We start from the raw sequence: 12,768 nt of genomic DNA, 5'->3' as shown, positions 1-12,768 counted from the left end.
CAAGAGTTCACAAAAAAAGATATTTACCAAAAGATGGACGATTTCTAACATCTTTTTAAAAAAGCCAATTGTTACAGTAATATGTAACAAACATCTTAAATACAAAAAGTTACAGGAGGTTGTTGCTTAAAATATTTTTTGCAAACATTATACTGAAACCAAGAACAAAAATAAGAAAGTTCCCACCTCAAGAAACATGAGTGAAATAATTTGCATAGCAGATATCACCTGCTTCAGATCAAACTTCCCAATCTGAAATGTTTCTCACAAAATTTATGATTCAAGCGGCAATTCGTCTCCCTGCAACATCAACCCCGCTCGCTGTTAGCTAACCTGCTGTCACTTATTAAAGAGCTCGACAGACGCGCAACTTTTGCTAAGCAGCCTTTTAACAACACCAGCGAACCTGGCGTGTGCAGAGATTCATTCATACCAATCCCACATGACTTGCAGCGGAGCTAGCTGGCCTTCTAATAATGAACCGTTCATCGATAAACAAATGCAAGGGCAAAAAAAACTTAAAGAAATACATTTCTTCATTGCATCACTCCCAATCGAGTGTCACAATATCTTTAAAAAGTAATGAAATTGTCCATACCTGTACAAATTCACTATTGATTATAGGAGAGGCATCCAAATAAGCATCGGAGCCAACCGGAAGAGTCTGGGGGGTAAAGTAACCACTGACCAGTAGCTCATAGTATCTCATCCGATGTTCACCTACAGAATGGCAAGAGTATGACTTACAGTCTGAATCAGTTTTAAAATGACACAGGCCTTTGTAAATGTATCCCACCGATTGGACACAAGCAGCACTCCCTCCCGCCATAACATGGAGTCAACATAGTGGTCAGAACTACACGTGAGTTATAAACACCGGCGTCAACTTCATAAACTTGATCTGAAAGGTAGCCCCGCGATTCCCAAGGCCCATTAAGACTCAGTAAGACCCAGTACCAGGACTCTCAAAATATACCGGTTGGGAGGATTTTACAAACGACGGCAATCCCTCTGTCTCCTAGCAACATTAAACAAGCTACATTTGTAAGCACACGTGATTCAGATTCGGCATTAAAATGAGTCAATATTACATATTTGCATTAATCTCTGATGGTGAATCCAGCATGACTTTAAATCCGAGAGGCATGCACAGTCGGAGAGATCCCAACTGATTAAAAAGTAACTTTATTGCACCTTTGGTATCGAGTTGCACATGGATGATGTTTCCCATAACGGAAGTGTTGTGAAGGTGCTGCACTGTATCCTTGGCTCCCTTCACTGTGGCGAACACCACCTTCGCGATTCCTAGGTGTTTCTTGTTCTTAGGGTTGTAAAGAATTTCCACTTCTTCCACCTCGCCATACTTCTTGCACATGTCCAAGAGAAACCCCTCTCGTATGTTGTCGTTCAGCTTGGCAAATGTTACCTGCTTTGGAGGTACAGGTCCCACGTAATGCTCATCGATCTGTTGGCACCAGGAGCACATTCAAACAAACTTAACTTGCAATTGCTAAACAAAAAGCGGTTGTCTTGCACATTTCAATGTTTATTTACTTACGTTTTAAGAGTTACACATAGTAAAGTGCTAGAGTAGCACACTACTGAAAGGAAATTCTACTAAGGAGGTGAAATGGAGAAGGCATTTTACTTCCCCAAGTCATTTACCTTAAATTTTGGAACAGGTAAATCCAGCTCTTTGCTTTTGGTCCACATGCGTCCAAGTCGAGGGTCTCTGACTGTATCAACCGGTGGAACACCGGAATTCTGTAATAAGAACGAATGACATGATTTATTTTTTAAAGGTTTAGGGAACATGCAGCAAACAGGGGAACATGTTAGCGAGTAAACGGACTGTCAGCTTAAGACCTCCTGACAGGGCTGCTCCTCGGATGCTGCCTGAACTGCTGTGCTCTTCCAGCACCACTAATCCAAAAAAAAGGAGGAACCACAGTGTAACTTTATTAGCTTACAACACTGTAACAATGGCAGCATCCTGTGACAAACACGACAGACGTGGAATTAATGGCTGCACTTCCACAATATCACTCACTGGGAGACTTAAATGTTGGCCATCGTAGCGGTAGAGTTTGTGCTGTCCCTTCTTCAACGCTGGGTCAATAATCAACTTATAACTTCGCCAATGGTGACTTTTTCTCTCTGCTGAACTCCCTCCTGCGTGGCTGTGCTCCATCCCATTGATCAAACCTGCAAATGTTGGGGAGAGAGGGGAGGGGGGAGGAGGAACACAAAATGATTTTAAGCTAGGCTGACAAATGCCTCAGTTCTCAACATTTAAAAAAAACACATTCCTCTCTCTTTTCCCTTCCACGAATACACAGCACATGAAATGGGGGAATCTAAGCTCGCTGGACCATTAGAGAAAAAGGGGGGGGGGGGGGGGAGTGAAAGAGAGAGAGAAAAAAAACACTCACTTGAACTCTGTTTCTTGCCATGATCTTCGTGGTGCCTCGGCTTCTCGCCGGGTCTCAGCTCCTTGAAAGACATTGTCGTCGATTTCTGTCGGTTTCGGAGCGAACGGCGTGATCTGGGAAAACAATTACATTTCGCTGATTAGGTTACATTGTACGGCTCCTGCCTCCTTTTTTTTTCGCGAGCCAACACATATTGTGTGCTTCTGCTCAGTGTATGTATGTATCCCACAATCCACCCGCCCAGTCTGGGGGCCACCAGCTAGTCTTCCATTCCCTCCGCACATTCAACGTTTCCGTGCGTCTGCCTCCCCACCCCCACCCCCACCCACCCTCCCTCCCCCTCTGCCGGAGTAGGCCCCGAGTCCCCGGCCTCGCCCCGATCCCTGACGCTGCCCGGGGCACCCGCACCCGGGGAGCAAGGGGGAGGGGGGGGGTAGGTGGGAAGGGACTCATTTATTGATATATATTTTGTTTTTCTGTTTCTCTCTCCGCCGACCTGGGCCTCGACTTGACGGACGGTAATTTTTTGAATCAGGGCTGGGAATCCATGTTAGGTTTACGCAGCCGTCGAACTGGGTCTCCGAACAAGATGGGTCGAGGTGGTTCAAGTTTGAGGACTCCCATTGAGCATTAACTTCCATTTCGCCATTGCTCCTCCTCCTCCTCCTCCTCCTACCACGGGGCCCCCTGCCGCCTCTGCTTGTTGATGTTTTTTTGGGTTTTTTTTTGCACCGATCCTCCCTCCTCCCCCCTCCCCCACAAAAATCACCCCCGGCTGGAGCGGTAATGCCTTGGAAATTTCACCCGGTATCTCGCACAATCCTTAACTTCCGAGTGGTTTTGAATGGTTGGCCGATTTCGCTTGTTTAAAAGGTGGCTGGTAACAGGAGCCAATCAGAGCGGGGCTTGCTTGAGCCTTGTGGGTTTTTTTTTTGAAACCGAAGTTGAAAGCTCCTTGAGCAAGAGGAGAGGCTCAAACTGGGCTCTGTGTGTGTTTCTGAGTGAATCTTGAGAGAGTGTGTGTGTTTCCCCGCTCAGCAACAACAAGGGCAAGGACTGGCGTTCTCCTTTATCATAAATGGAAAGATCTCTCTCTTCACAGTTTCAAAGCACAGTGGGTTTTCTCCTTTTAATTAAAAATGGATCTAATTTAGATTCTATAATCTCTGGCTACATTTGAAGAGCTGATGATGAATTTGGATGCAAGATTTCGAACTGCTAAAGCCTGAAGACTTTTCTTTGGAATGCATCTTGGGGTTGAAACTAGGTCATGGCACACCAGCGTTGTCTGCAGTTACATTGACATGAAATCTTTGTAAAGAGAATGGAGCACAATTGATTTGTTTTTGTATTTTTTTATATAACTTAAAATCCGATTTAATGGTAGTATATGGATTGTTTGATAGCAGTATTTTTTCACTTTGAAGATTTGTGTTAATCTTAATATTTTAATTTGTTTAACATTCAAAAAAATCAACAGAATCTCAAGCAGATGTTTTTTACTTTTTCAATATCAATGATCTGCCTAACCCATTATGACAGTTTTGACAAACTGGGTAGAGCGGTTCTTAATTTTTCCATAGCAGTTAGGCGTTGTCCTTAACTGAAAGTGTTTAATTCCTGCCAGAATTGCTTGTAATTTATGTGTTCGAACTCTTAGCCGTTTCAGTACGTGACTCTGAAACCGCGAATAATTGACAATCTATTAAAAGGAATGTCCAACTCACTGACTTTTCAGTTTTGACTTCGTTCTTTTTAGAAATTAAGTAATTTCAGAAGCTTAACCCCATTATGAAAGTCCCTTAATATTTGTTTGCATCCGAAATATTTGACTGGTGGAAATCTGTAATAGGACACCGCCAAACGTTTTTCAAAATGGAACCTCTAAGGCTTTTCGTCCCCCAAATTAAAATTGTTTTTTTATCCTGCGTTGGCATGACTTTTTAACACATTTATATAGCACATAAGCTACTTCAGTATGCAGACGTATTTTTAGAAAACACATCTCTGAGCTTCGTCTCAAAATATAATACTGGCAGGTGGTGTGGCCGACAACTGTCGTTAAGTGTGACATTTTAAATCTGGATTAAAACGAAGGTCTGTACCACTTTTATTATAAACCGAATCCGGCGACGTACTGTTTGAAACATTTTCCATTACCAATTTTGAAAATGCTTATTTGTTTATCACAAATTTGGAGCTTTAAATATTCTTTGTATTCTGCATCGCTTGCAAAAATGTTATATTTTAATTTTCGTTGTTCCACGTCTTATGTTTCAGATTTATTTTAAAAGTGGGATCACTTAATTCACGTTTTGACCGCTCCGTTTACATGGAACATTTAACCTAGATTTAGAAAAAATGTGAAGTCATTTATGATTCTATTACTTTTATATTCTCGTTCTCAAATATTTCTTAAAGATTTTAGACCTATAAGAAACGGATTTATCTTACTGGGAGGCTAGCGCATTTTTTTTTCAATTCAGGTTTTTTTGGCAGTGTTATTTTTTGTTGCCTTTCAACAGAATGTACAAATCATGGCCGGCTGATGCAACAAAATGACGACTGGTATCCCGTTTCTATTTGTGAATATTTAGTGCCTATGCTGTTCGAGCAGTTGGTGGTTAAAGCTTCCCGAAATAGTTTCGGATTACAAATAGCCCTGGGGCGTAGTGAGTTTTTGTTCTCCTACTATACACTTTTTTAAAAATCTGTTGAAACAAAATGGAGCTGGTGCCTGGTGTCGCTAAGACGTTAAAATGAACATGCAAGAGTAAACAAGCTGCTGAGTAATAGTGTGCCTGGGCAGAGTAGGCCGCAGTCATTGTGCAAACAGTGAAACGTGTTTCTGGTTCAGGAAAAGGTCAGAAATAGGTCCCCATTTGTGAAAAGGAAAGCTTATAAATACCCCAAAATATTCGACCAGTTTTCAAAAAAAAACAATTTGTACAAAGCTTTTAATTGTCGGTGAGGTGAATGTTTTAGTTCGAACTGAAGTATCACGAGGCGAACAGGCTCAGATTTGTTGAGTTTCAATTCTGTATAGAAAAAGCACTGACAAAACAATGGTTTTATTTCAATCTGACCAGGGACCCCCGAGTGTGCTGTCATCACTACAGCATCGTGAATCGGGTAGTAATTTCCCTGCTCCGCCTCTAGCAACACCATCCAAAGTTCATTACTGAGCCAACATTGTGTGACCCAATGCCCCCAGAAGCTAAAGTACATCATGATGCGCATTGTGTAATTGTCAAGTGGCCCTCTTGTCTCAGTCAATCCCTGGAGGACCTGAGATTTCCAAGACGGTAGTGAAATACTGGTTACCAACGTGGGAATGTGATTTCGGCAATTAGGATAGATTAATGTATTTGCTAGGGCCCGGACACTCAGCGACTCTAATGAGATAATCCCGGGTCTCTACCATACTTGTGTTTAAAACATTTTTTTTGGAGCAGGGCATTGATTTGCAACATTTTTATTCCTTCCCAGTCGCATGCAATGGCCTCGTGCCAAGAAACTGTCCGGAGACCTCTAGCTGTTATTGACGTGAATACTGTTATTGCACAGTATTGATAGATCATCTGAGCCTGATTGTTTTCTTGCTTGATGTCCTTCATTGGCGAAACTGTTGAGATTGGCTCCTATCAAATATTGTTTGGGGTTATTTTGCCAATGTCAGTTTCCTGTTCCTTGCATCTTTGGGGGTGGCGGCGGTCTAGAAATACATACAAACCCATAACAACTCCTGATGCTGTTTTCTACTAGAAGGGCTCAGGTTTCGAAACTGAAATCAACAGAAGTAAAAGCGAGGGTGAGGAGGAGTGTGAAACAAGCGCAGAAGGAAAAAAAAACATGTGTGCTAGAATGTGAGAAACTGAAATTTGCTTGCATGCGTATGAAAGAGGAAACTATTTTTGCAGACCTGGCTCTACCACTATCCTCGCCTGTAGAATCGCAGAATTATTACAACGCCAGAGGCTATTCGGCCCATTTAAAGTCTGCACCAATTTTCTGTAAGAGCAGTTCGCCTAGCGTCCGTTCCCCTGCTTTCTCCTGGAACCTGTACATTCTTCAGTTCAATTCCCTTTGCCTCAATAAACCTATCTCCACTACAGAATTAGTGTATTTCACACCCTTATCACTTCCTTTTCCCTCATGTCATTATTGTTTCTTTTGCCAATTACCTTCAAAATCAATCTGTACCCTCTTGGTTCCTAATTCTTCCATCCATGGGAAGTTATTTCCTACCCATCTGTGCCTGACCCCTTACAATTTTGAATACTATCTAATCTTCTGTCAGCCTTCTCTAAAGAAAATAGTCCTCTTAAAAAAAAGTTCTCCATATAATTGTGGTTACAAGGATGAAAAACTTTTCTTGTGAAATAATCTTTTCTGCCTTCTCTCCAATGTCTTCAGGTCTTTCCTAAGTTATGGCACTCAACTTGCAATTCTCTAGTTGAGACCAAACTAGGGTATTATACAAGTTTAACATTATTTTTGTACTGTACTCTAATCAATTAAGCATAGGCTGCTTTATGCTTTAACTGCTGTCACCTAATCCTGCTGCCTTCAATGACTGGTGCACATATACACTCACGTTTGTAGTACCCTTTAGTTTATACTGTCTCAGTATGCTCTTCCTACCTACATGAATGACTTTGTGCTTCTCCACATTGAACATAATTTGCCATTTCTCCATCCTACTTGTCTGTGTCCTTCTTGAAGGCCTACACTATCCTCCTCCATTCACAGGTACTTCCAGTTTTCACATCCATCTGCTAATTCTGAAAGTGTGCCTTCCCCAAAATTTCTACCTCATTAGTATACTTCTAGAAGAGGATGTGTCCTGGTAACAATCCCTGTGCAATGACCGAACTTCTAATAATTACTATTTTTGTATCTTGTGTCTCAGCCAATTTTGTATCCATCTAACTACTTTTTTTAAAAAATTCAACAAGTTATAACTTGGGTCTCTCAAGGACTTTAGCACAAATGAGGTGATTGGGTTCAAACTTGTCAAGAATGAAAATTGGCTTCAACCAGTTTTTATTGCAGACCTGTAGGTATAATGTTGTATGTTTGGGAAATGCGTTCAAGTAGACTGTTGTTGTTCCTCCCGCCTCATCACTATCTCAGATGATGAGCCTACTGGTGTCCAAATTGTGATCAGTTTATTCAATTATTATAATACAAATGTAATCATAAAGTGAATATGGTCAAGGCACAGCATATTCAACAATGTTTAAATTGTTCCATAGGCCAAAGAATGAAGGGTACTGAAAGTTATGTGTGTTGCATGTCTTCTGTAAACCTTGGAATGTACTGCACCACATTTCACACCATTGGCCTGGAATCATTTCCTAATATGTTAGTATTTTATGTAAATAAATGTGTTTAAAATACATCGTATGGTGTGATCTCCTTTTACTTATTAGCAGATAGTGAATATACCTTTCAGGAAGCTTTTTGGTCAGGTCATTGGATCTTGTTTGTACAACCATGACTTGAATGTTATTTTGGCAACTGCAGTACTTAAGGGTTTACTTTGCCTTATGAATTATTTCTAATTATGTCATATATGCAGTTGGTAGAATATTTCTAAGTTTTGCAGACGAGCAAGAATGTAATGAATATAAATGTGATGTACTTGAAGCTTTGACTTCAATTTCTGTTAGTTAAAATAATGATGCATGTCCCATATTAGCCTTTTTTGTGTCTACATCTAATTTTCTTGTCTATTTGGAATGGAACATGCAGCTCACTTTGTGTATGTACAAGTAATATTTAGTTATCCGTTTATATCTTGGTTCCATTGCTTATTCTATTCTGATGCATTACTGTCAGTGTTGAACTGATGAATAATTATTAACAATACCCAGAAAACCTGTTAATTTACTTCAGAATGGGTTCATATAACACATATAAAATGATCTAGGATTTCAAACTTTTAGTTTCTACCTACTCCTTTGCAAATGGGAGTGTCTGTTAGAATTTATATGTATGCCCCTGTAACTGATATGTCATCCATCATTCAAAAAAGTTGAATATTTTGCAATCCTGCTTCACATTATTTATGCATTTATTATATTTTTTTACATTGTCTGTAAGATCCATAATCTTGTCTCTTTTTGAAAGTGTCAAACCCTTGTAAGGTATAATTCAATGGGAACTGGTAGGCTTCTGGTTACTTCCACGGATGACCATTTGTCTAACATGAAACTTGACCATAAATATCAAGTTCAACCATGCTGGTTTTCTCACCTGAGTGCATGCCTAATGCTCTTTTTACCCAATGGGCACCCATGTACAATTCCAACCGTGACAGGAATTTCCTCCTACTCTGCTGCTCAATTATTCTTTGACGTACTCTTACCTTGCTATCGGAGAGTCTGTTTTTGGAAATGGTAAAATTTGTTTGAAGTTGAAATGCAGCAACATTCTCTCTTCTCTCTAGAAAAGTGGCAGATTTATTTTGACGTTGAAATGAACCAATAAATTAAGTAATTTTATAACTTTCAAGTTCATTAATATTCTTAGAGTTTTAGTTTGAACGTTTGCTTTTTGAAGTGAGAAATCAGTGCAGTCAAATGTATCAAATTCTTCTAAATGCAATTATTGCTTGAACTATAGCAATTTTTATATTCAATGATATTGAAGCAAACTTTCATGAATGAGCATGTCATTACAATTTATGTTTAACTTCACTCAGAGGCATGAGTTATAAGCTATATTGCAAAGCACGGTCCAGACTTTTGTAGCACTAAAAAATGTAATAATATTAATAGGTTCTTACAGTGATGCAGTATGTTAATTTCATGGTTTTTTTCCATTTTTTTGCAATGTTTTCTGAGTTATGTTTCTTTAAAATTACCTGGAATTGTTTAGTACCTACATATTTTTGTGACAAAGTAGATGATAAATATATCCATTTGAATAGAACAAAAGTTTGGTTGTAGTTGCCTTTGGCCTAATATGAAAAAATGGCTATTAGGGGGTCTTCTTTATAACTGACACAGACAATCAAAGGAAGTTTTAAGTGATGTAGCATTCCATACAACTCAAATCACAGCCTTTACCACTGCAACAAAATGCAGTGTCTTAATAAGATGAGAGTAGAATGCAAACAGTAAGATTCTGATAAGGCAGATCAGATGAAAACCATCTGAATTGAGATTTTCAGGGTTTTTTTTTTATATGAAATAGAAAAAGAAAGCTTGACTTACCAGAAATTAGGCTTTTAAAATAATTAGAGTAGTCACATTTGTACAATAATAGTTTAAATTTTAGATATTGTGGAATTAAGATTTTTGTATATAGAGAGACTGGTTTCAATAAACACCCTTGAAAGAACTGTGTTTTTTGCTTCTGCAAAACAACAGAAAACTATAAACAAGATTACCTCAACAGTACCAAGAGACAAATCGTAGGATTTGGTGGGGGGGGGGGGGTGCAAAGTCAATTGTGAAACAATTATGACCTCGAGAGAATAAATAATTGCTGCTTCGAAGCAAACAGACGGGTTTGTTTTAACTTTTTCAAATTGGATCAGAGGGAAGCTGCTGCCAAAAGTGTTAGCTTTGTCTCAGAATAGCATTACTTTAACTATATATAAATTTATAAGTAACTAACTGTATATTAGAGCTGATATTACAAATATATCAATTGGTAGAAATGAACATCCTTTTAATCTTCTGTACTGAGGTCAGCAAGGGATATGAATTGCACGACCGAATTTGAGAAGTCATTGGTAATAATAAAGTATACAATGCAGCTGGCAAGTATCTAGGAAGGGATGCAATAATCTATGTTGGAATATTGTCAATAAGATATATTGAACAGAGCCCAAGCACAGGTGATAAAGGATCTGGCAAGTTTCATGAGATGATAGGAAGACCTAAGGTTGACCATGAAGTTGTCCATCATTGATCATGTATCCACAGGATTGGATGTATAGGTCGGGGTAACGTGGCATGCACTGATGTTAATGTTGCACGTAACCATTGTAGCGCAGAAGGTATAAATAATTTGTACTCTTTTGGGAAAGGTAGAGTGTCATTAAACTCCATTCTCAGCTGTAATTAAGAGGCCAACTGGGTCCTGCGTGAAAACCAGATTCAGAGCACTCTCTTGCCCCTCCCAATGTATGGTAAAAGAGCACTGAGCAAAGGTTGCTTGTATTGCTGAACACAACTGCAGACTCCTCTTTGATACCTCTCCCCAGCAGAGTTGTTGCTGCATAATATATATTCTTTGGACACATTTTACATACAATTAGCCAGATTTCTCCATAGCAGACCACCAAACAACAGCATTTTTCATGGGTTTGTCCTGGGCTGCTTTCAGTGCTCAAAGTTGCTGAAAATGTAGGAGAATAATGATGCTGGAATATCTAGGCCTTGAGTGAACAAGGCCATCAACAGAAGATCTTAATTCATAGCAAGAACATAAGTTGTTGGAGGAACTCACCAGGTCTGGTAGCATATGTAGAGAGAAAAGAGTTAATGTTTGTGGTCAGGTGACCCCTCAGAACTGATGACAGCTAGAAAAGGAGGTACATATGCTGAAGATGGGTTGGGGGAGTGGTGGTGGAGAAGAGATTGCAATTCTGTAGAGAAATGGAGCCAAGAGGAAGAGAAAGACAGGTAGACAAGGGATTGGATAGTGATAAACTGATAATAGGGATAAATAGTAGGTAAAAATGGGTTGGTTATGCTGAAAGCAGCCATGTCATGACAGGGCTGGTTATTAGGGGTGGGTAAAGGACCTGGAAGGTATTTGGGCCCTAAAATGTATTAAACTCTGTAAAGACTCCTGAAGGCCACAGGATCCCCAAGAGGAAAATGAGATGATATTCTTCCAATTTGTGCTGAACCTTGCTGAAGCACTGCAGTAAGCCCAAACCAGAGATGTTGGCCAGGGAGTGGCAGACAACCAGAAGTTCGTGGTCATTTTAGCTGTCAGAATGGAGGTGTTCCACAAAGTGGTCACTCAATCTGTGTTTTAACTCTCCAATGTACAGGAGACCACATTGTGAGCAGTGAATAGAGTATCTTCATTATCTAATAAGATTTAATTATTTGGAAATAAATAGCAGATAGACTGAGCATGGGTTGAATTCAACACCAAATTAATTCTTGTGTTAGTTGAGTCAGTCGTAGTGACAATTGAAGTGCTAAAATTAGCATCAGTGAATATGGAGTAGAAAAAGGGCAAAATGTGTTAATATCTTCTACACCCAGTGACAATCCAGCTATTGCTGCTAAACTGAGCAGGACTACTCAAAATAAAACTGTTTGATGTTCTGGATGTAGGTTTGCTTGCTGAGCTGGAAGGTTTGATTTCAGACGTTTCGCCACCATACTCGGTAACATCTTCAGTGAGCCTGAAGGCTTTGTCCGGAGGGTCACTGAAGATGTTACCTAGTATGGTGATGAAACGTCTGAAAATGAACCTTCTAGCTCAGTGAGCAAACCTACATCCAGAACCTCAACCAGAGCTACAAATCTTCTCAAAACTCACTCTGTTTTGATGCTTTTGAAGATTGAATAATTTGTTTAAAATCAGTATCAAGGCCCATACATGAATAATGTTATTGAGGTAAGGTAATGAAAGACGATTTACAGCCACAAAGCTAATTGCCAAGGAGTTTTTTTAAAATGAGATTAGTAATTAAAAGTTAAACGAGTAATTTTTATAAATAAACAGTTTAAAATATTTAAGATTAAATTGAATTAAAATAATCATATTCCCTCACCTGTTTATATGAAGAAATTTGATTTCATTCAAGACAACTCTAAGGGGAGTCACAGGTAGATAGGATAGTGAAGAAGGCGTTTGGTCTGTTTTCTTTTATTGGTCAGAGTATTGAGTACAGGAGTTGGAAGGTCATGTTGCGGCTTTACAGGACATTGGTTAGGCCACTGTTGGAATATTGTGTGCAATTCTGGTCTCCTTCCTGTCGGAAAGATGTTGTGAAACTTGAAAAGGTTCAGAAAAGATTTATAAAGATGTTGCCAGGGTTGGAGGATTTGAGCTATAGGGAGAGGCTGAACAGACTGGGGCTGTTTTCCCTGGTGCATCGGAGATTTGAGAGGTGACCTAATAGAGGTTTACAAAATTATGAGGGGCATGAATAGGCAAAGTCTTTTCCCTGGGGTTGGGGAGTCCAGAACTAGAGGGTATAGATTTAGGATGAGAGGGGAAAGATAAAAAAGAGATCTAAGGGGCAACGTTTTCACACAGAGGGTGGTACGTGTATGGAATGAGCTGCCAGAGGAAGTGGTGGAGTCTGGTACAATTGCAATACTTAAGAGGCATTTGGATGGGTATATGAATA

General features: G+C 39.6%; 2 protein-coding genes across 7 annotated transcripts in view; one reads left to right on the top strand and one right to left on the bottom strand.

Annotated features, from left to right (window-relative positions):
• setd1ba (SET domain containing 1B, histone lysine methyltransferase a) overlaps window positions 1–3,368 on the bottom strand; it is a 135,259-nt gene extending 131,891 nt beyond the window's left edge. For 4 of the 6 annotated variants that reach the window (XM_043715745.1, XM_043715748.1, XM_043715749.1 and 1 more), the window contains exons 1-5: window positions 2,433–3,229; window positions 2,051–2,205; window positions 1,666–1,764; window positions 1,195–1,465; window positions 599–720 (exon numbers count right to left, since the gene is read on the bottom strand). In XM_043715745.1, coding sequence (XP_043571680.1) covers window positions 599–720; window positions 1,195–1,465; window positions 1,666–1,764; window positions 2,051–2,205; window positions 2,433–2,505 — 720 coding nt within the window. In that variant the 5' untranslated portion in view covers window positions 2,506–3,229. The other 2 variants (XM_043715747.1, XM_043715746.1) reach the window with 2 other exon arrangements.
• Window positions 3,369–4,610: 1,242 nt separating this feature from the next.
• rhof (ras homolog family member F) overlaps window positions 4,611–12,768 on the top strand; it is a 61,281-nt gene continuing 53,123 nt past the window's right edge. Inside the window, exon 1 of the mRNA XM_043715753.1 lies at window positions 4,611–5,104. Within this exon, the coding sequence (XP_043571688.1) occupies window positions 4,981–5,104 (124 nt within the window). The 5' untranslated portion in view covers window positions 4,611–4,980. The remainder of the gene's footprint in view (window positions 5,105–12,768) is intronic.

Source organism: Chiloscyllium plagiosum, chromosome 25 (genome assembly GCF_004010195.1).
Source record: "Chiloscyllium plagiosum isolate BGI_BamShark_2017 chromosome 25, ASM401019v2, whole genome shotgun sequence".
Lineage (NCBI taxonomy): Eukaryota > Metazoa > Chordata > Chondrichthyes > Orectolobiformes > Hemiscylliidae > Chiloscyllium > Chiloscyllium plagiosum.
Note: the sequence above shows the minus strand (reverse complement) of the source record. Positions and strands in the feature narration are given on the sequence as shown.